Source organism: Gekko japonicus, unplaced genomic scaffold, assembly GCF_001447785.1.
Source record: "Gekko japonicus isolate JY-2015 unplaced genomic scaffold, Gekko_japonicus_V1.1 scaffold3, whole genome shotgun sequence".
Lineage (NCBI taxonomy): Eukaryota > Metazoa > Chordata > Lepidosauria > Squamata > Gekkonidae > Gekko > Gekko japonicus.
In genome coordinates this window covers 311118-327387 of record NW_015170887.1, presented here as the reverse complement: position 1 = coordinate 327387, position 16270 = coordinate 311118, and the positions used below count along the sequence as shown (strand labels likewise).

General features: G+C 42.0%; 1 protein-coding gene across 1 annotated transcript in view; it reads right to left on the bottom strand.

Annotated features, from left to right (window-relative positions):
• TTLL5 (tubulin tyrosine ligase like 5) overlaps positions 1–16270 on the bottom strand; it is a 171874-nt gene that overhangs the window by 132666 nt on the left and 22938 nt on the right. Inside the window, 2 exon segments of the mRNA XM_015418352.1 lie at positions 3940–4021; positions 14998–15105. Of these exon segments, the coding sequence (XP_015273838.1) occupies positions 3940–4021; positions 14998–15105 (190 nt within the window).

Below are 16270 nucleotides of genomic sequence, written 5' to 3'. Positions count from 1 at the left end.
AACAAATAGGGCACCAAGTGCCAATACATAAAACCAATTAAAACTGGATAAAATAGAATAAATAACCAAACATTACATAAAATGCTCAATGCTGTAATCTATGTGGTCTACAGAGAGATCCTTCAGTAGAGAAAAAAATAGTGTGTATGTCTCAGTTCATTTTTTACACTACAGTCTTCATTTAGTTCGAAAGCAAGATATTGCAAGTAGATAAATAGGTACCACTTTGGTGGGAAGGTAACAGTGTTCCATGCTCCTCAGCGTCTAGTCATGTCGGCCACATGACCACGGAAACATCTTCGGACAGCGCTGGCTTGGAAACGGAGATGAGTACCACATCCCTAGAGTCAGATTCGACTGGCTTTCTAACAAGGGAAACTTTTACCTTTACCTTCATTAGAATTCCTACAACAAATGTTATATTTCAAACTTCACATCATCAGTATTATAACTGGATTTACGGAAGCACAGGTATGCTAGTTTGTTATAAATCTAATTCTAATGACATTACAAAGGGCTATTAGATCTTTCAACAACCCAATAATAATGATAACAACCCAGTGCCTGAACTGGGCGTTCTAACTTCTGTTCCACATGCATAACCACTAAAACAGATTAATGTTCCATTACCGTGCATGTAAAGAATGGAGGGGGGGGGGGAAGCATCCTTTTAGTACTTTCTTAGATCATGGAGAAATATTAACTCCCCCCTTCTGTTCATAATATTAACAAAGGTTTGCTACTATACTACTGTTAAGTACATTATGTTGCCAAGCGGGATAGGAATGAGAAAGACTTGAGGCTTAGACATGAAGGGGGGGAGCACAGAAAAAATAGGTGGAGGCCGAGAGAAATGAATGAGAAAAGTGTGAAAAAGAGGGAGAGAAATTAAGGAAAAGAGAGGGAAAGGTTGTTATATCTTGCTGCAACACTGTAACTCCTGCTTTGCACGATCTGGCTGAGCTGGGTGCAAGGAAAGGAAGAGAGAAAGGCTAGTCTACTGGAGAAAATTACCTGCAGACTGGCAATTACTGTACAAATTATCAAACGTGCTGTCTTCTCTTGCTCCAATGGTTGATGATCATATTAGCATGATCTATTAAGCAAGTTTGCTTCAGTCTTGGAGAAAGTCAAGTATAGCTGATTTTTTACTATGTTCAAAATTCCCTGCGGCCTTAGTGGCTGCAGCTAGAATTGCATTAAAAAATAGACATTCAACAAGATGCTGCATGATACTGGCTTCAAGGGCCATCCAGGTGCCCTAGGCCCCCCTGGAATTTTGTCCCCCCAGTTCCCCTTTGTCAGTGGCCCTGTGTGCAAGTGATCTGATGACTTGTGTGTCCCACAAATAGTGTATGGAGAATAAATGTTTCTCTCTGTGCTCTTGGATTTTGGTGAAGCCATACACATGTCCCTCAAGCTCCTGGCAAACTCTAAGATGTATGTTAGTAAAATAGTATATCGCATCCAGGCATCTGCAGTGATGGCCCCCTATGGGGATGTAAAGGGAAGGAGACAGCCGCCTAAAGGACTCGGTTTATAAGGCAGCCTGACGTTAGGTGGAACAGTGATTCTTTCCTCTCTTCCATGTTGAGGAGGTCTCAGAGAAGGTCTTCCACCTGAATTTCTGGGATACAGCAAATTAAGGCTCATAGTTGGTGGATTCTTGATGAGTTGTGCCACTGTTTGAACTCCCAAAAGGACTGCTGTAGTTGGAAAAACCAAGGCCGGTGAAAACTTTCAGAGGTTCTCTGAAGCACTTCAGTACTCATGAAAAGCATATCAGATTAGGCAAGAAGGCTAACCAGGATCAATGACTCAGCTGCACAGTTATAAACTTCTTACTGCAATAACAGTAGAAACCATCGCCATGGAACTAAGCTGAACTCATCCAGAGATGAGCCTGCCAGCAGGCAAGCTGATAAGGAGATCTGTTTAGGCCCTCCCTGGGATTATTAGACAAATTTGGATACCAAGAGTCACATATTTTGTCAACAAGAAGGTTATGTGCCCACAGATTAAATTGGTGACTGACATCCACAGCAACACAGTAGATGTTTCAAAACTTTTATTCTGAACTGTTTCTATACACATTGCACATAACCTTAGGGCCCCTCTTACCCTCATCCTGAACTGTGTAAATGGATAAGATGGCACTGGCACATCCACAGTTGGAATCTGAGGCTTATCTGTGATGTTCTTGAGAAAAGAACACAGCTTGTCAGCTGAATGGACCATATCAGCCTTGGGTGGGCTGGTTCATTCTACCTTGAGAAGCCTATCAAGAGATTCTAGAAAAGAAACACGAGACACATCCATAGCAGTGTTCCCTCTAAGCCGAGTTAGTGTGAGATAGCTCACAGAGCAAACTAATTGATGTAGTAGCCAAATCGCTCGCTCACAACTTTAATGTCAGTAGCTCACAAAGTAGAATTTTTCCTCACAAGACTCCACAGCTTAGAGGGAGCATTGATCCATTGCCCTTGAGAGCAAGCTGCCACAACTCCCCTTAGGCAGGGAATAAAAATATATGCCTTCCTCTCTGAGTTCTCAGTGATTATAAAGTTGAAACTTTGTCAGCAAGGTGATTAGGAAAAATATTCTACAAGGAACACCTGGCACAAATATGAGTCAAACTGATCTACTGCCTCTGATGGTAAGTCTTCCTCCTTTCTTACAAGAACAAGGCTATGTGTATTACCAAGAACCTAACGGGCAAATTATGCAAAAGAGGTTTCTATAGCAACCAAGATGATTAAGGGTTTGAGCACCTTTCCTACTTATTTAAGTCATTTGTACTCCATCGTTCTCCCCAATGAGAACCCAAAGCAGCTTACATCATTCTCCTCTCCTCTTTATCCTCACAACAACTCTGTGAGGTAGGGTAGGCTGAGAGAATGTGACTGGCCCAAGGTCACCCAGCAAGCTTCATGGTACAAGTGGGGATTCAAACCTGGGTCTCCCAGATACTAGTCCAACACTCTTAACTGCTATACCACACTGGCTCTCAGCCTTTCCCCTTTAGGAACTTTCCCCTCTAGGAAAAAAGATGACTAGGCATGATAAAGGTTTATAAACTTATGCATGATGTAGAAACAGTGGACAGAGCTTTTTCTCCTTCACCCATATTACTAGAACTTGGGGACACCCTATGAAGTTGACAGGCAATAGATTCAGGACAGCCAAAAGGAAATTACTCAATAAGTAGTTAGTAGTGATGGGCATGAGCACAGATGGCTTTAAAGGGGGATTAGTCAGATTCATGGAGGACAAGCCCATCAGTGGCTAACAGCTGTGATAGTTAAAGGGACCTTCCATATTCAGAAGCAGCAAACCTATGAATACCAGTGCTAGAAGGCAGCATCAGGGAAGGACTTGGCCTCTATTCCCTGTTGGTTGCTGCTGTGATTGAGTTAATTCTAGTCACTCCTTTCCCTGCTTGAACAGGAGAGAAGGGCAGGTAGCAGGGGTAAATGAAAGAATGTGGTCTTTTACCTTTCTGCTGTTCGATTTTATTATATCCTGTCTTCTGACAGCCAGAGTATCAGGAATAGTGGGAGAGGATGGGGGGGGGCTGTACGAAAGCCCCACTAGATTCTGTAGAAGCCAACTTGAACCAAGGTACATAAAACAACAAACCCTTCATTACTCATGAATGGCCCCATCCATGCATATGACACTTCATGCAAGAGAAAAGAATATCAAGTTTTTTAACTAAGCAACAAGGGTGAGCTTCAGAAAGAATATCTAATGTTCTGAGACTGGTAACCCGTACTCCATACAGGAATCAATTAGCAAGCTGGCTTTGCCTCCTGTCTAGATGGGAGGGGCAATTTCAAAGGTTAAAAAAAACCATTCTTTTGCCATCCTTCTAAAAACTAACATACAAAATAGTTACTCCGCTATAGCCACAAATCCTGTTTATCAAGAATTTCTTACCAGGCCAGGGAAGGGGACAGGTTCACCTCGAGCAGCCAAGGCTTCAGAGTAGAATCAATGAGGACATCAAAACCATAAAGCTCTGAAACACAAGCACACACAAAAATTTCTAGTGATGATACAACCTTCTTTCCAGGAACTCAGACCACCACTACACAAGCCTCTGCAAAGGGACTTTATCAGAAGAAACTTGACTCTCCTTGGGCAAAGCTGCATGTGTCCCTTTTACCATTGATAGCTCAGAAAAAGTCCCAATATGATAAAAAAAATAAATGGTAAGTAGAAGGAAAAGGGAGAACAGGAATAGAGAAAATAGAAGAACTACAAACATCTACCTTCCAGTGTCCCAGTTCTCCAAACCTGCCAATCTACAGATTTCCTAAACACTCATACCTTGAATAAAACTTCATTGGTCTTAAAGGTATCACTGGACTCTAAATTTGTCCTACTTCCTCTACATATTTAGGAACCAATGAACCTGTCACCCTGTCCTCAAATATTTGATCTGCTTCATCAGCAAAAGAGTTTGAAAGAGATGCAAACTACATATTCCCCATGTACAACCTTGCAATATGTGGTCTTCTGCTTTTGAAGCCTGCCATTGGTCTTGCCTTGTTCTTAGGTACTGTAAAAGTTATTTTCAAATTTTTAGATACCAGCTTAACAAATCTATCTTAGCCTCTACTATTTGGACACCCATCATGCATTCCTCTCACAGACATTTTGCATTTACCTAGCATCACGCTTGTCGCCAAATTTCAAACATATCTCCAGAACAAAGTACCAAAATGTGGCTACCAGCTTCCACTGTCATTCCTTCTAGAAAAAAGTCATCCACCCTCCCTTCAGACTGATAAGTTTTCCTTTGATGAATGCTAGAAAAATTCTCCTTTGCTTCTAAAAAAACACACTCATCACCCTGAGGCTCATTTAACACACACACACACTCACTCATTTATTTATTTATTATTCATCTAATTTATATCCCACCCTCCCTGCCAAGGCAGGCTCAGGATGGCTCACATAAAATATAAAAGAGTTAAAACAGTTAAAACAGAAATTAGATAAAAACAGAGAAATACAATTATAAATATTATAAAATATAAAGTGCTAGTTTATGCCAGATGCCGGGCTTCCCTTCTTTTTCTGGGCACTGTAGTAAGATGCTTTCAATTTGCCCTCTGTACTATCAATACTTTCTCTATATGTGTTACACAGATCCAAATGCCCAGGTTTTTCCTCAGACCCAGGTTTCACACATGCTGAATGATGCACTTTCAGTCCATTTTCAATGCACTTTGCAAATGGATTTTACTGTGTGAAATGCCAAAAATCTGCCTGCAAATGATCGCGAAAGTGCATTGAAAGTGCATCATTCTGCATCTGTGAAAGCCCCCTATGAGTGGGAAGCATACAAAAATACAAAAGGTCCCTTGAACACTTGGCAGTGACATCTAACAAGAACATGTATAAGAGCTCAGTTTTTATCAGAAGTTTCAATAACCACACAAGTCACAGCAAACAACTAACTCTTAGGTAAACAGCAACTTTATAGTCATCCTTCCCGTTATGTACTTAAAACAGAAATACAGGTTTTATTAGACTCTGCCATAACTGCCTGTTTTTTATAGTCCACTCCTTCTACCATCTTTACACAATAATTGCTTTGATCACATGCTGTATCTACATATTGTTTAAAAGCTACACTATTCCAGATATACACCTAGATAAAGGCATATGGTAACAAATCTGTAGCCCAATTTTTTCTAGAAAGAGGTTTCACACTTAGATACCAATGTATAAAGACTTCATATGGAACAATTAAATGCCAGCTGCTGTTCTGGAGAACGTACAGGAAGAGCTCCTTGTTAGAAAGTGGTTCAGAGGAAAGGGATAACTCATGAGCTGTGCAAGGAACTCCGGCGTCTACTCTACAGCTGCTTGCCACAGCCAGGCTTCCTAGTGTCGCTTCCCCTTTGTAAAGGGATTAGAGAACCGCAGATTGATTAAAGGAGGGTAGTGCTCTGGGATATCTCCTCTTGGCATGCATGCAGCACTAGGTCTGACAGCTCATATTGCACCACTAGCGTTAAGGGTAAAATAGGAGGAAACTGAAGATCGGATTTCCTAACTTTCCACTTGCACTGGCTTCTGCAAACAACAAATGGCTATTTCATCTTCACAGGCTTTCCTTAGCATTTGATATGAGTTCAGAAGGCAATGTCTGCTGACAGGATTCAGCAATTCTGTACTCCCTCACAACAGAGATTTGAGAATAAGCCTCCAAGATTCTTATAGCCAGGAAAGCTTGGGGGGGGGGGGGATCCCCTTCCACCTTAACAAAAAACAACTTGTCCTGATTGGCTCAAGTAATACTGCCAGCAAATAACTTCTATCCCACACAAACTGATGGAATCCAAATTTGAGAGCACTCAAGGATGGTTAAAAACTGCATATCCCCACAACGCCACCTAATTCAGGTCAGTATTAAACTTTAATTAACCAGACTTAACCCAGATGGTAATGATGTCAAGACACGTCAGTGAAAAACTGGAAATAATCCAATTAGGGGGGGAAATGGGTAGACGCTTTTTGCTGTGTAGCACTAACATTTTAGCCTGACTGGGATACAAGAAAAAGGATAACATGGTACCTAAATGTTGGGGACAGGGAGAGCGAACGTTGCCACATGGAAAACATTCTCTGCTCAAGACAAGCAAGCCCAAGAGGAAAGCAGCAAGGCACTACAGTTAGAAAGCTGCCAAGGTAAGATTGCCAGTAGTGATATCATTAAGGGATGCCCTGGGGATGAGCAAAGGTTCCTGGCTCTGTCTGGAGTAGCTCTCTGGAGAAAGGTGAGACAGGGAGGCAACCCAAGAGCATTTACTAGATCTACTCCTTCTAGCCAGCTAGTTCCTAAACCAAAGGAGGCAATCCCCACAAGAGATCTAGGTTCTCAAACAAAAGGGCCTTGCCAAACTCCCCCACCCATCATCATCTGACAAAATCTGCTGGGGTTCCAGCTGCAGTTTAAGGAACTGTTGCCTCCTAAAACTGCTTTCCCTCATCCCAGATGGACTAGTAGGCCTTCCAAGTGTTAGGGACATTGTTCAGGAGATTCAGAGCAATGTCCCCACCCCTCCTTGAATGTCATAGACAATGGTATTTGAATTTAAATTTCTCTACAATCACTAGTTCCATCCACTATCAAAATTACTCATTTACTTGGAATACTTTCAGCAGCGTGACGATAGCACAATTTCACGTGCAGATGATTCACTGAAACACAGGTGTTTAGAAAATGGTCAGGTAGCCTATCTCCTCATCAAAACCCCTCCCTCCCCACTCTTCTTCCTTGAATCACTACTGGATTCCCTCTGCTATATGGTAAAACTAATATACCTCATGGCTGTAATACAGCCCTCAAACAAGGCACTGCTGATACAGTACTCCCATGGTTTCAATATTTTGTTTGGGTATGTGCGTGTGCACGTTTTCATTCATCAGCATCTTAACAAAGATCAACAAAACGGTTACAAGTCTGCTAAATACATATGTTTCAGTAATGCAAAATATTTTGCTTGTATTTATTATCTCACCTAGACTTTGAGAATGACCTGGTTATGTCTCAAAAAACACCTGGCCTACATCACAAGTCCAGAAGTGGTGATAGGGAACTCAATTATACCCTTCCCTAGATTCATATTTCACCGAGCGGAGAGGTATGGGTGCAATGGTAAAGTATGAGTCAGAAAATTAAATTTGTACCGCTCACAAGCTTCTCTCTCACCCCAGGGAAAAGTTTCACAGTGCTTCAAAGCAGGGCTTACTGTGCCATAATGGGGCTTTTCTCTGCCCACCCAGAAGCAGACTCCAGGAGTCAAAACAATGAAACCTTTAATAGGCTTGGGCCGGAATACACCAGTCTCCTCCCTCCTCCTCCTCCTGCTGCATCACCTCTGCACTGGTCTGCTTGGAGTGCTGAAAGCTCCCACTCTCCCTCATTTAACCCTGTATAACCCTCCCTGGTTTTCTGCAAACGGTGATAAGCCTGCTACGTTTTCTCAGTAGGAATATTATGATCACCTTCTCACTGCCTAAACTGTACTTCTAATCCAGTCTGTTAAAGAGTTTGATCCTGTGTGAAGTTGGCTTATCACAATTCCCCTTTCCTGTTAAAGAAGACTTGCCAATTTTGTTCATTTTCTTCAAAGAGCAGGACCCTCCCACCATATAGATATTGTACAGAGCTCACATAAGAACTAACAGTGGCATTTTCCAGACTACCTGCCAAATCAATGCCTAGTCAGGATGTATACACAATACCTACAGTCTCCAGAGAGGCTACAGCCAGACCACCTAGGCCTGCAATTTAGCCATATCTCCCAATGTCAAACCAACCACCATTTACAAGAGAAAACTGCCCATGTTGAAGATAAAAATACACTATACCAATGAAGCTTATGCTTTACTTTCTCCCCCTTCTTAACCCCATATTCAACCCAAGAGCCAAGGGCCAATGGTCATAGATTCCACAGTAGGTAAAGAGGAAAATCAGACACAGACCTTACTGACTAAATAAGCAAGACAGAAATATTCTACCCTTTCATTTTTCTTTGCAGATATGAACAGATGCCAGCCTCTTTATTGTTCATTCATATGACCAAAATCGTTGTGCAACTTTTACAGCACTCTTAAAACCTTAAGGTGAAAGGTACTGAAAACAAAGTTCTCTATCAGTCCGATGTAAAGTATAACTTAGATGTTCTACAGCATTACATAGACCCAGTTGATGCAAGTGGATGAGAAGCACTGAAGACGAATGAAATAGTGGAAAAGATTCAAAAGGGACAACATCATGATTACGTATGGTGTAGACAGCTTACAAAAGGTTTTCCTCATCTCCTCCCACTCCAACAACTGGAAAAATTTCTATTCTCGTAACTGCTGGAAAAGGTGAAAACAGAATAGCACCATGTTTGAAATGTTCAATCTCCAGAAGGTAATTGGGAATCCCAGAGTCATGGTTTTGGGCATTCCTTTATGATATCACACAAATGTGAAATTTGACACTGACTGCAGAAATGAACATCATGAAAAACCAGTACATTTCTTGTCCATAAAACGCAGAACAGAGGCTTAAAATCACCTGAGCAGTCTCAAGAGCCAAAAGAGAGACTGAGCAAGAGTTCTCACTATACAGAGTCTGGAAATTTCCATAGACAGAAGGGATTTCCATCCATGGTGTGACTTTCTTGCCTCCTCCCTCCCACTGCAGTCCAAAATGTCCCCTGAAATGTCAGGGGGGGGGGGGGGGTTAAGGTCTGTTACAGGACGAGGCAAGCAGTAAAAATTGCACTCTTCCCTGACCATGTAAATCCTCCATAGGATTCCAGCCAGTGGATGGGACTTCAATTCCTGCAATGATCTTCTTCACAACTAGTAGAAGTAGACGCTTACACAGGGATGGGATTTAGACTATCTTTCAAATGCAGAATTTGGCCCCCACCAAGGAGCTGAACATTCTGTACTGTGAACATTCTGTACTGTGAAAGGATGGTGCACAAGTCACCTGGCTCTACAAAGTCTGCACTAACAATAAATATAGTATATACATTATTTGTGACAACCATAAGAACATGCAACATTCTGTACTTACCAAGATGATCTCTCTTGGCAAAGAGTCATCTGAAGAACTGGACACATCACAATTTCACTTCATTTCTAAACCAAAATATCTGCATCCACTGCATTTGAGCAGAGGGGAGCAGGCATGCCAACTTAAAAGCGTACTGTTGAGCCCCACCCCCACCCTGATAACTGCAGTATGTAGCAACTAACACTGCTGGCTAGTCATAGGACTGAAAGGATAGAGCCACAGGAACTGTGTAAATCTATAAGTGGATGATGTATGGAAGCTTTACTTCATCTGAGAGAAATTTTCTCCATTACTTGTACAATGAAATAGGTGAAACGGTTATTGAACTCCATGTGAATCGGGTAGCTTTTCTATTGAAGTGCAACTTTCCATACATCATCCACTTATAGATTCTTGATCAGAGACGTTTGTCGAAACGGCATCCCATTCCAAAGACCACCGTCCCGCCGTCGTTGTCATCTTCTATCTTATGTAACTGGATTTACAATTTGAGTGTATTGGTATCACTTTTGTAATTTTCATATTTATAACATTATTGCTATCGTTAAAGAAACATTGACCGCACTTTACACAGTTCCTGTGGCTCTATCCTTTCATGCCTATGGACTGTGACCATATTTGTCTTTGTACATAGTCATAGGACTGACCAGACATTCAGATAACCTACAAAAGTGCTGAACTGAAACCTGAAACCTGTTCCCTGAATGCTAAGAATTCCTGACCCTGGCATTCCTTCTTCACTCATCCAGCTTGGTCATGAAGTTCGATAGGATTTTAAAAGGGGCACCTTCATATGCATTTACACAAACTGCCTTATGCACTGCATACATCTCTACAAGCCACTGGTTAAGAACATAAGATACGCCAATGTTGGTTCAGGCCAAAGGCCCATCCAAGTCCAACACTCTGTGTCACACAGTGGCCAGAAATACCAGTGCCATCAGGAGGTCCACCAGTGGGGCCAGGACATTAGAAGCCCTCCCACTGTTGAACCCCCCCCAAGCACCAAGAAGACAGAGCATCACTTGCCCCGGAGTCCCTATCTATACCTTGTGGCTAATAGCCACTGATGGACCTCTGCTCCATATGCTTATCTAATTCCCTTTTGAAGCCGTCCATGCTTGTAGCCACCACCACTTCCTGTGGCAGTGAATTCCATGTGTTAATCACTCTTTGGGTGAAGAAGTACTTCCTTTTATCCGTTCTAACCCGACCGCTCAGCAATTTCATGGAGTGCCCACAAGTTCTTGTATTGTGAGAAAAGGAGAAAAGTACTTCTTTCTCTACCTGCTCTATCCCATGCATAATCTTATAAACCTCAATCATGTCTCCCCTCAGTCGTCGTTTCTCCAAGCTAAAGCGCCCTAAGCGCTTTAACCTTTCCTCATAGGGAAAGTGTTCCAACCCTTTTATCATTCGAGTTGCCCTTTTCTGCACTTTTTCTAAAGCTATAATATCCTTTTTAAGGTGTGGTGGCCAGAACTGCACACAGTATTCCAAATGAGGTCGCACCACTGATTTATATAGGGGCATTACGATATTGGCTGATCTGTTTTCAATACCCTTCCTAATAATCCCCAGCATAGCATTGGCCTTTTTTATTGCAGTCACACACTGTCTCGACATTTTCAGTGAGTTATCTACTACAACTCCAAGATCTCTCTCTTGATCAGTCTCTGCCAGTTCAGACCCCATCAATGTGTATTTATAGTTAGGATTTTTGGCTCCAATGTGCATCACCTTGCACTTGGCCACATTGAACCCCATTTGCCATGTTGACGCCCACTGGCCCATCCTTGACAGATCCCTTTGGAGTGCCTCACAATCCTCACTGGTTTTCACCACCCTGAACAACTTCGTATTATCTGCAAATTTAGCCACTTCACTGCTTACTCCCAACTCCAAATCATTAATGAACAAGTTAAAAAGCAGTGGACCAAGTACTGATCCCTGCGGTACCCCACTGCTTACCACCCTCCACTGAGAAAATTGCCCATTTATACTCACTCTCTGTTTTCTATTAATTAGCCAGTTTTTGATCCATAAAAGGTTCCTGACAAAATCCCATTTGCTGACTCTTGCGTACTCTTTCTGCAACTGAAAGCTGCTGCATGGGCTCAGTCCTTCCCTCACCTCCTGCTATTTCTGCAAAAGCAGAAACCCACTCAACCCATGAGATGTCAAGTGTCATTAGCTACTGCAACCCCTATTCTAGAGATGTAGTGAACCCAAAAGGATCACAGCTCCACATAAGCTAAAAATGCCAGAGTAATGGTCATGATGAACTCAAAGAAGCATATTTATTTATTAAAATAAAATATACCCTACCTTTCCCTTGTGGCTGAAGGCAGCTTATAATTCTAAATTTGAAAACATGCAAACTGCAACAAGATCCCAATTAACCTCCCTCCAAGAAAATGCCTGCAGCCTAAACCCTATTAAAAGCCCCAGTGAATAGCATATCCTAAAAATATCTAAAGACTGTGTCACATCACCTTCCCAGGGAGCCCAATGAATAGGATGGGAGCTACTATAGAGAAAGCGCTAAATCTAGTCAACACCAGGCAGGCAGGCAGGCAGGCAAGGCTACTTTAAGCAGAGGAACAGCCAGTAAGTGGCAACCTGAAGACCACACCTGGTACACGGGGACATAGGAGGGTGGAAATACAGGCCATGAAGGGTCATAACCGGCACCTTGAATTGAACTCAGAAACAAAGAGCCAACCAATGTTTTAAAATAGGCAAGATGTATTCCTGTCTGCTAGCACCTGCTGCATGATGAACCACCTGCAGTCTCCAGTTTTCAAGGGCAGACCACATTACAGTAAAGCAGCCATAAGATTACTAAAGCATGGATTAGCAAGGCCAAGGAGAGAGCTGGCAAAACACAAATGCAGCTTATAGCACTCTTGGCCACCATACCAACTTGTTTGGCACACAGCAAGGCTGGGTTCACAAGTACCCCCAGGCTCTTAACCAGCTCTGTAAATCCAAACTCCATTCTATCCACCACAAATGGATCCAAATACTCCAAATCATCATCAGCCTTTCCAACCGGCACCCCACGGCAATGCCAGAACTCAGTATTTAGCACTTAACCCTGCCTCTTTGAAAGCCTACTTTCAGCCATCACACTGCCATATAAATGTCCAGTTTTAATGACTCTGATATAATTACAGTGATGCCAAATTCCAAGCCTGTGGGATCTCTCTCCTGAGCTAAAGTGGGTATTCAACTCTTATTCCCGTAGACCTGTGGGTACAGGGCAGCCTTGATAAATGCTAACCCTCAGTAAGACCTAGGACACTGGAATGAAATATTTCAAGGCTCCGCAGTTCCCAGCTCTGCAGCTTCTATCCTGTGTTTGCACACAGGGCTGCAGGAAGCAGTTGGTAGCTGCCAAAAGGAAGGCAGAGGGGCAAGTACTGGAAAGTGGGAGAAAGCACACACTGGTACCAGCCGTTGCTTTCTGGAACTATTCCCAGCTTCCTTGCCAATGTGCTCTTCAATCTTGCCAGCACATACTTTTGTATAAAACTTATGCCAGATGTAAGCTCTACCGCCGCCATGTGGTATAATCGCCCAACACACAAATCCAGCAGATACTACCAAACCAGTGCAACACACTTTACCCCAAAATACCTGTTTTAAATAATCAACATATCAGTTTCAATCACTTTTGATAAAGGAGTCAATCTTGCAATGGCCTGCAAATGCTCAAAATTATCTTTCCAGCCCAAGGACTGATACTTCCCCTAGGACAGGGTCCTTATGAATAACAAGTATTTCAGTTTATAGCTTACCGAAATATACTAGTGGTTTATCCCATCCCAACAGCTTAGTAGTTTAAACAGAGGACTGTAAGCATTCTAAGACATCCTCTTCTATTCTTTTACAATAAAAAGGTGAAGGGAACGTTGTCATCATTAGGACTGCTACCCTGAGTATTCATTTATTTATTACATTATATTTATTAATTGCCTAACCCCCACAATATTCTAGACATTCTGTGTCAAAAAATAAATTCATGTTCGGACATGATTCTATTCAAGTTTCAGAATTCAAGTTTCAGAATTCAAGCCAAGTAGAGATGTGAAGTCCCGGATTTTTTTTTTATTTTTATTTTTTTGGGGGGGGTAGATATATTTTCTCCCAAGGCTTTTTTCCAATGGAAAAATTGGAAATTTTGGGGAGTACTAAAAAAAATCAAATGAAATGTTTTTTATTTTAGAATGCTTTTAAAGACAAGGTGGGCAGGCTATAGACATACACAGATCTTAAATCCAAGATGCATTTCTGCCGCTAGAGGGCCAAATATGCAATATTGTGATGGACTCCAAAACACTATCCCCCAATTGGAAGACTGACCAATATGGCGGTCTTCAGAAGTATAAAGCAATGCACGCTAGGATTTTTTAAAAAACAAACACCTAGCTTCACACATACACCAGCGGAACTTATAGTGACCATTATTACACAAGAAAAGCTGTAGAAAACTCACTGAAGTCACAGTTTCAATGTGCTACCCCACTAACAAGGCATATTCTGAAAACTTCCACTTACATATTCTGATGCATATCTTTCATTTACTGCCCTGTGAACAAAGCACATGGAGATCCAAGACCCAGCATCAGTTTACCTGATCTAATGGTATCTAATGATATCTGCCACAGGAAGACTGTTTCAGCGGATAGGGCAGATGATCAATGCCTAAACAAAAGGCATAATGCCTCCAGCCTAAAAAAAACCAGGGCAAGGCATTTATTGAAGAAAACAAACACTTGATCCTGAAGATCTATTTTACAGTGGCTCCAATCCTTGCTGGCAAGGAGATCCCCCAAAATGGTTCACCTCCTCAGTTTAATATCAAAATTGATAAGAGTGGTCATCTAGAGATTCAGGTAGAAGTGTCATAATTATGGCAATGATATCCATCTTATTTTTCCATCAAATTCTAGGGAGGTGGTTAAATACACAGCCTCACTGCGACCAGGAGCAGCACAGGTAAAGTCCTCCCCAATATAGCATATCTCCTGTTTCTTGCAAGAACTGTTTTACTGTGCAGAATGGATACATGACAGTTTCATTATCTCCTGACTTGCCTCTCCCTCCAGTCTAAGTTTGAACTCTCTAACACCAAGTTCCAGAGCAACTTATTAAATAACATCACTAGTTTCTTTTTATTATAACCACCAACAATGAGACTCTTTTCATTTCATCTCTTATTTGTTAACAAAGAACTGCATATCCCTAGTGCCCAGATTATAGATTCTCTATTAATGACATGATATGGAAAGCAAATTCCACACCCTCACACAACACCACTGGGCAGGAAGAAACATGAAATGTACTCAGAGGGCCCACAATAGTTCTTGTTAAAATGACCTCAGTCTCCTTACCAAAGCAAACACCACGGTGAGGGACAAAAGCTTTACAGGCTGTAGCAATGGCCAGCTCTGCAGAAATTATTGTCTTAATGATCAGGTCCTCCACACTCGCCATCAGAGCTGGAAAGACAAAAGGGGGGGGGGAAACACAAAAAGACAAATGAGGATCTTGAGGCAATAACAGCTTATTCATATTACTACAACGGACAATCCATATGAACTTGGGCATCACCAGCAGTCCAGAAGCACTTAAATCCCCTTGTTTACAGGTAATACTAATGCATCTAATAATTGTTTTTATCCCATCTTTCCTCTAAGAAGCTCAAAGCAGCATACATGATTCTCTCTTCCCTATTTTATCCTTATAACAACACTTTGTTAGGCTAGACTGAGAAAATGTGAGCACAAAGTCATACAGCAAGTATCCATGACAATGTGGGGATTGAATTCAGGCCTTCTGGATCCTAGTTCAAAACTTTAACCATTACACATCACTGGCTGTACTTTGGTGGAAAACATGAATATAATATACTACCAACGTACACCTCCAGTGTCAAAACAACAACACTAACAGACATTTATCTGTTCATGCTTCCTGCAAAGGTTCTTAGCAGATGAACAAGTAACAGGACCTGACAGTTGGATCCCCTCCCCCTCCTAGTAATTTTTCGTGTCCATTTTGGTCCTATAAAACTTTTTTGAAGTTATAATGAAAAGTTTGCCCATTGTTTCATTTAAAATTTTTGCAAGCTCTTTTTGTCTTCTAAAGAAAAGTCTTCTGCACCTTAATGCTCTCCCTGAATTACTGCAATCTCTCCCTTATTATAAAAGAGTTTTGGGTGCCAGAATTCTAAAATTGGCCCCTTTAGTGTTAGGCCGAAAAAACTGCCACTCGGAAGACACTGGCTGGGTTCATTGGCTGCTTTGTGCAGTCCCGGCCAGCGTTCCAAGGTCATTTACATATGGAAGCTGATTGGACTACACTCCATTCCACACCTCAAACTCACCCCCCCACAAGGCAGTTGGAATTTTCAGTTGGGAGAGGAGAATGATGTCAGCTGCTCCCTAGGCAGAGGCTGTGTGTGTGTGTGTGGGTTGTAAAGACAGGCAGGCAGATAAACGTTGGCTGATGGTTGCCAACTCCAGGTTCGAACTCCAGGACATAGGGTTGCCAACTCCTGGTTGGAAACTTCCAGGATATTTTAGGGATGAAGCCTGCTGAGGGTGGGATCTGAGGAGGAGGAGGAAGAGGGGGACCTCAGACAGATACAATGCCATGCTGCCC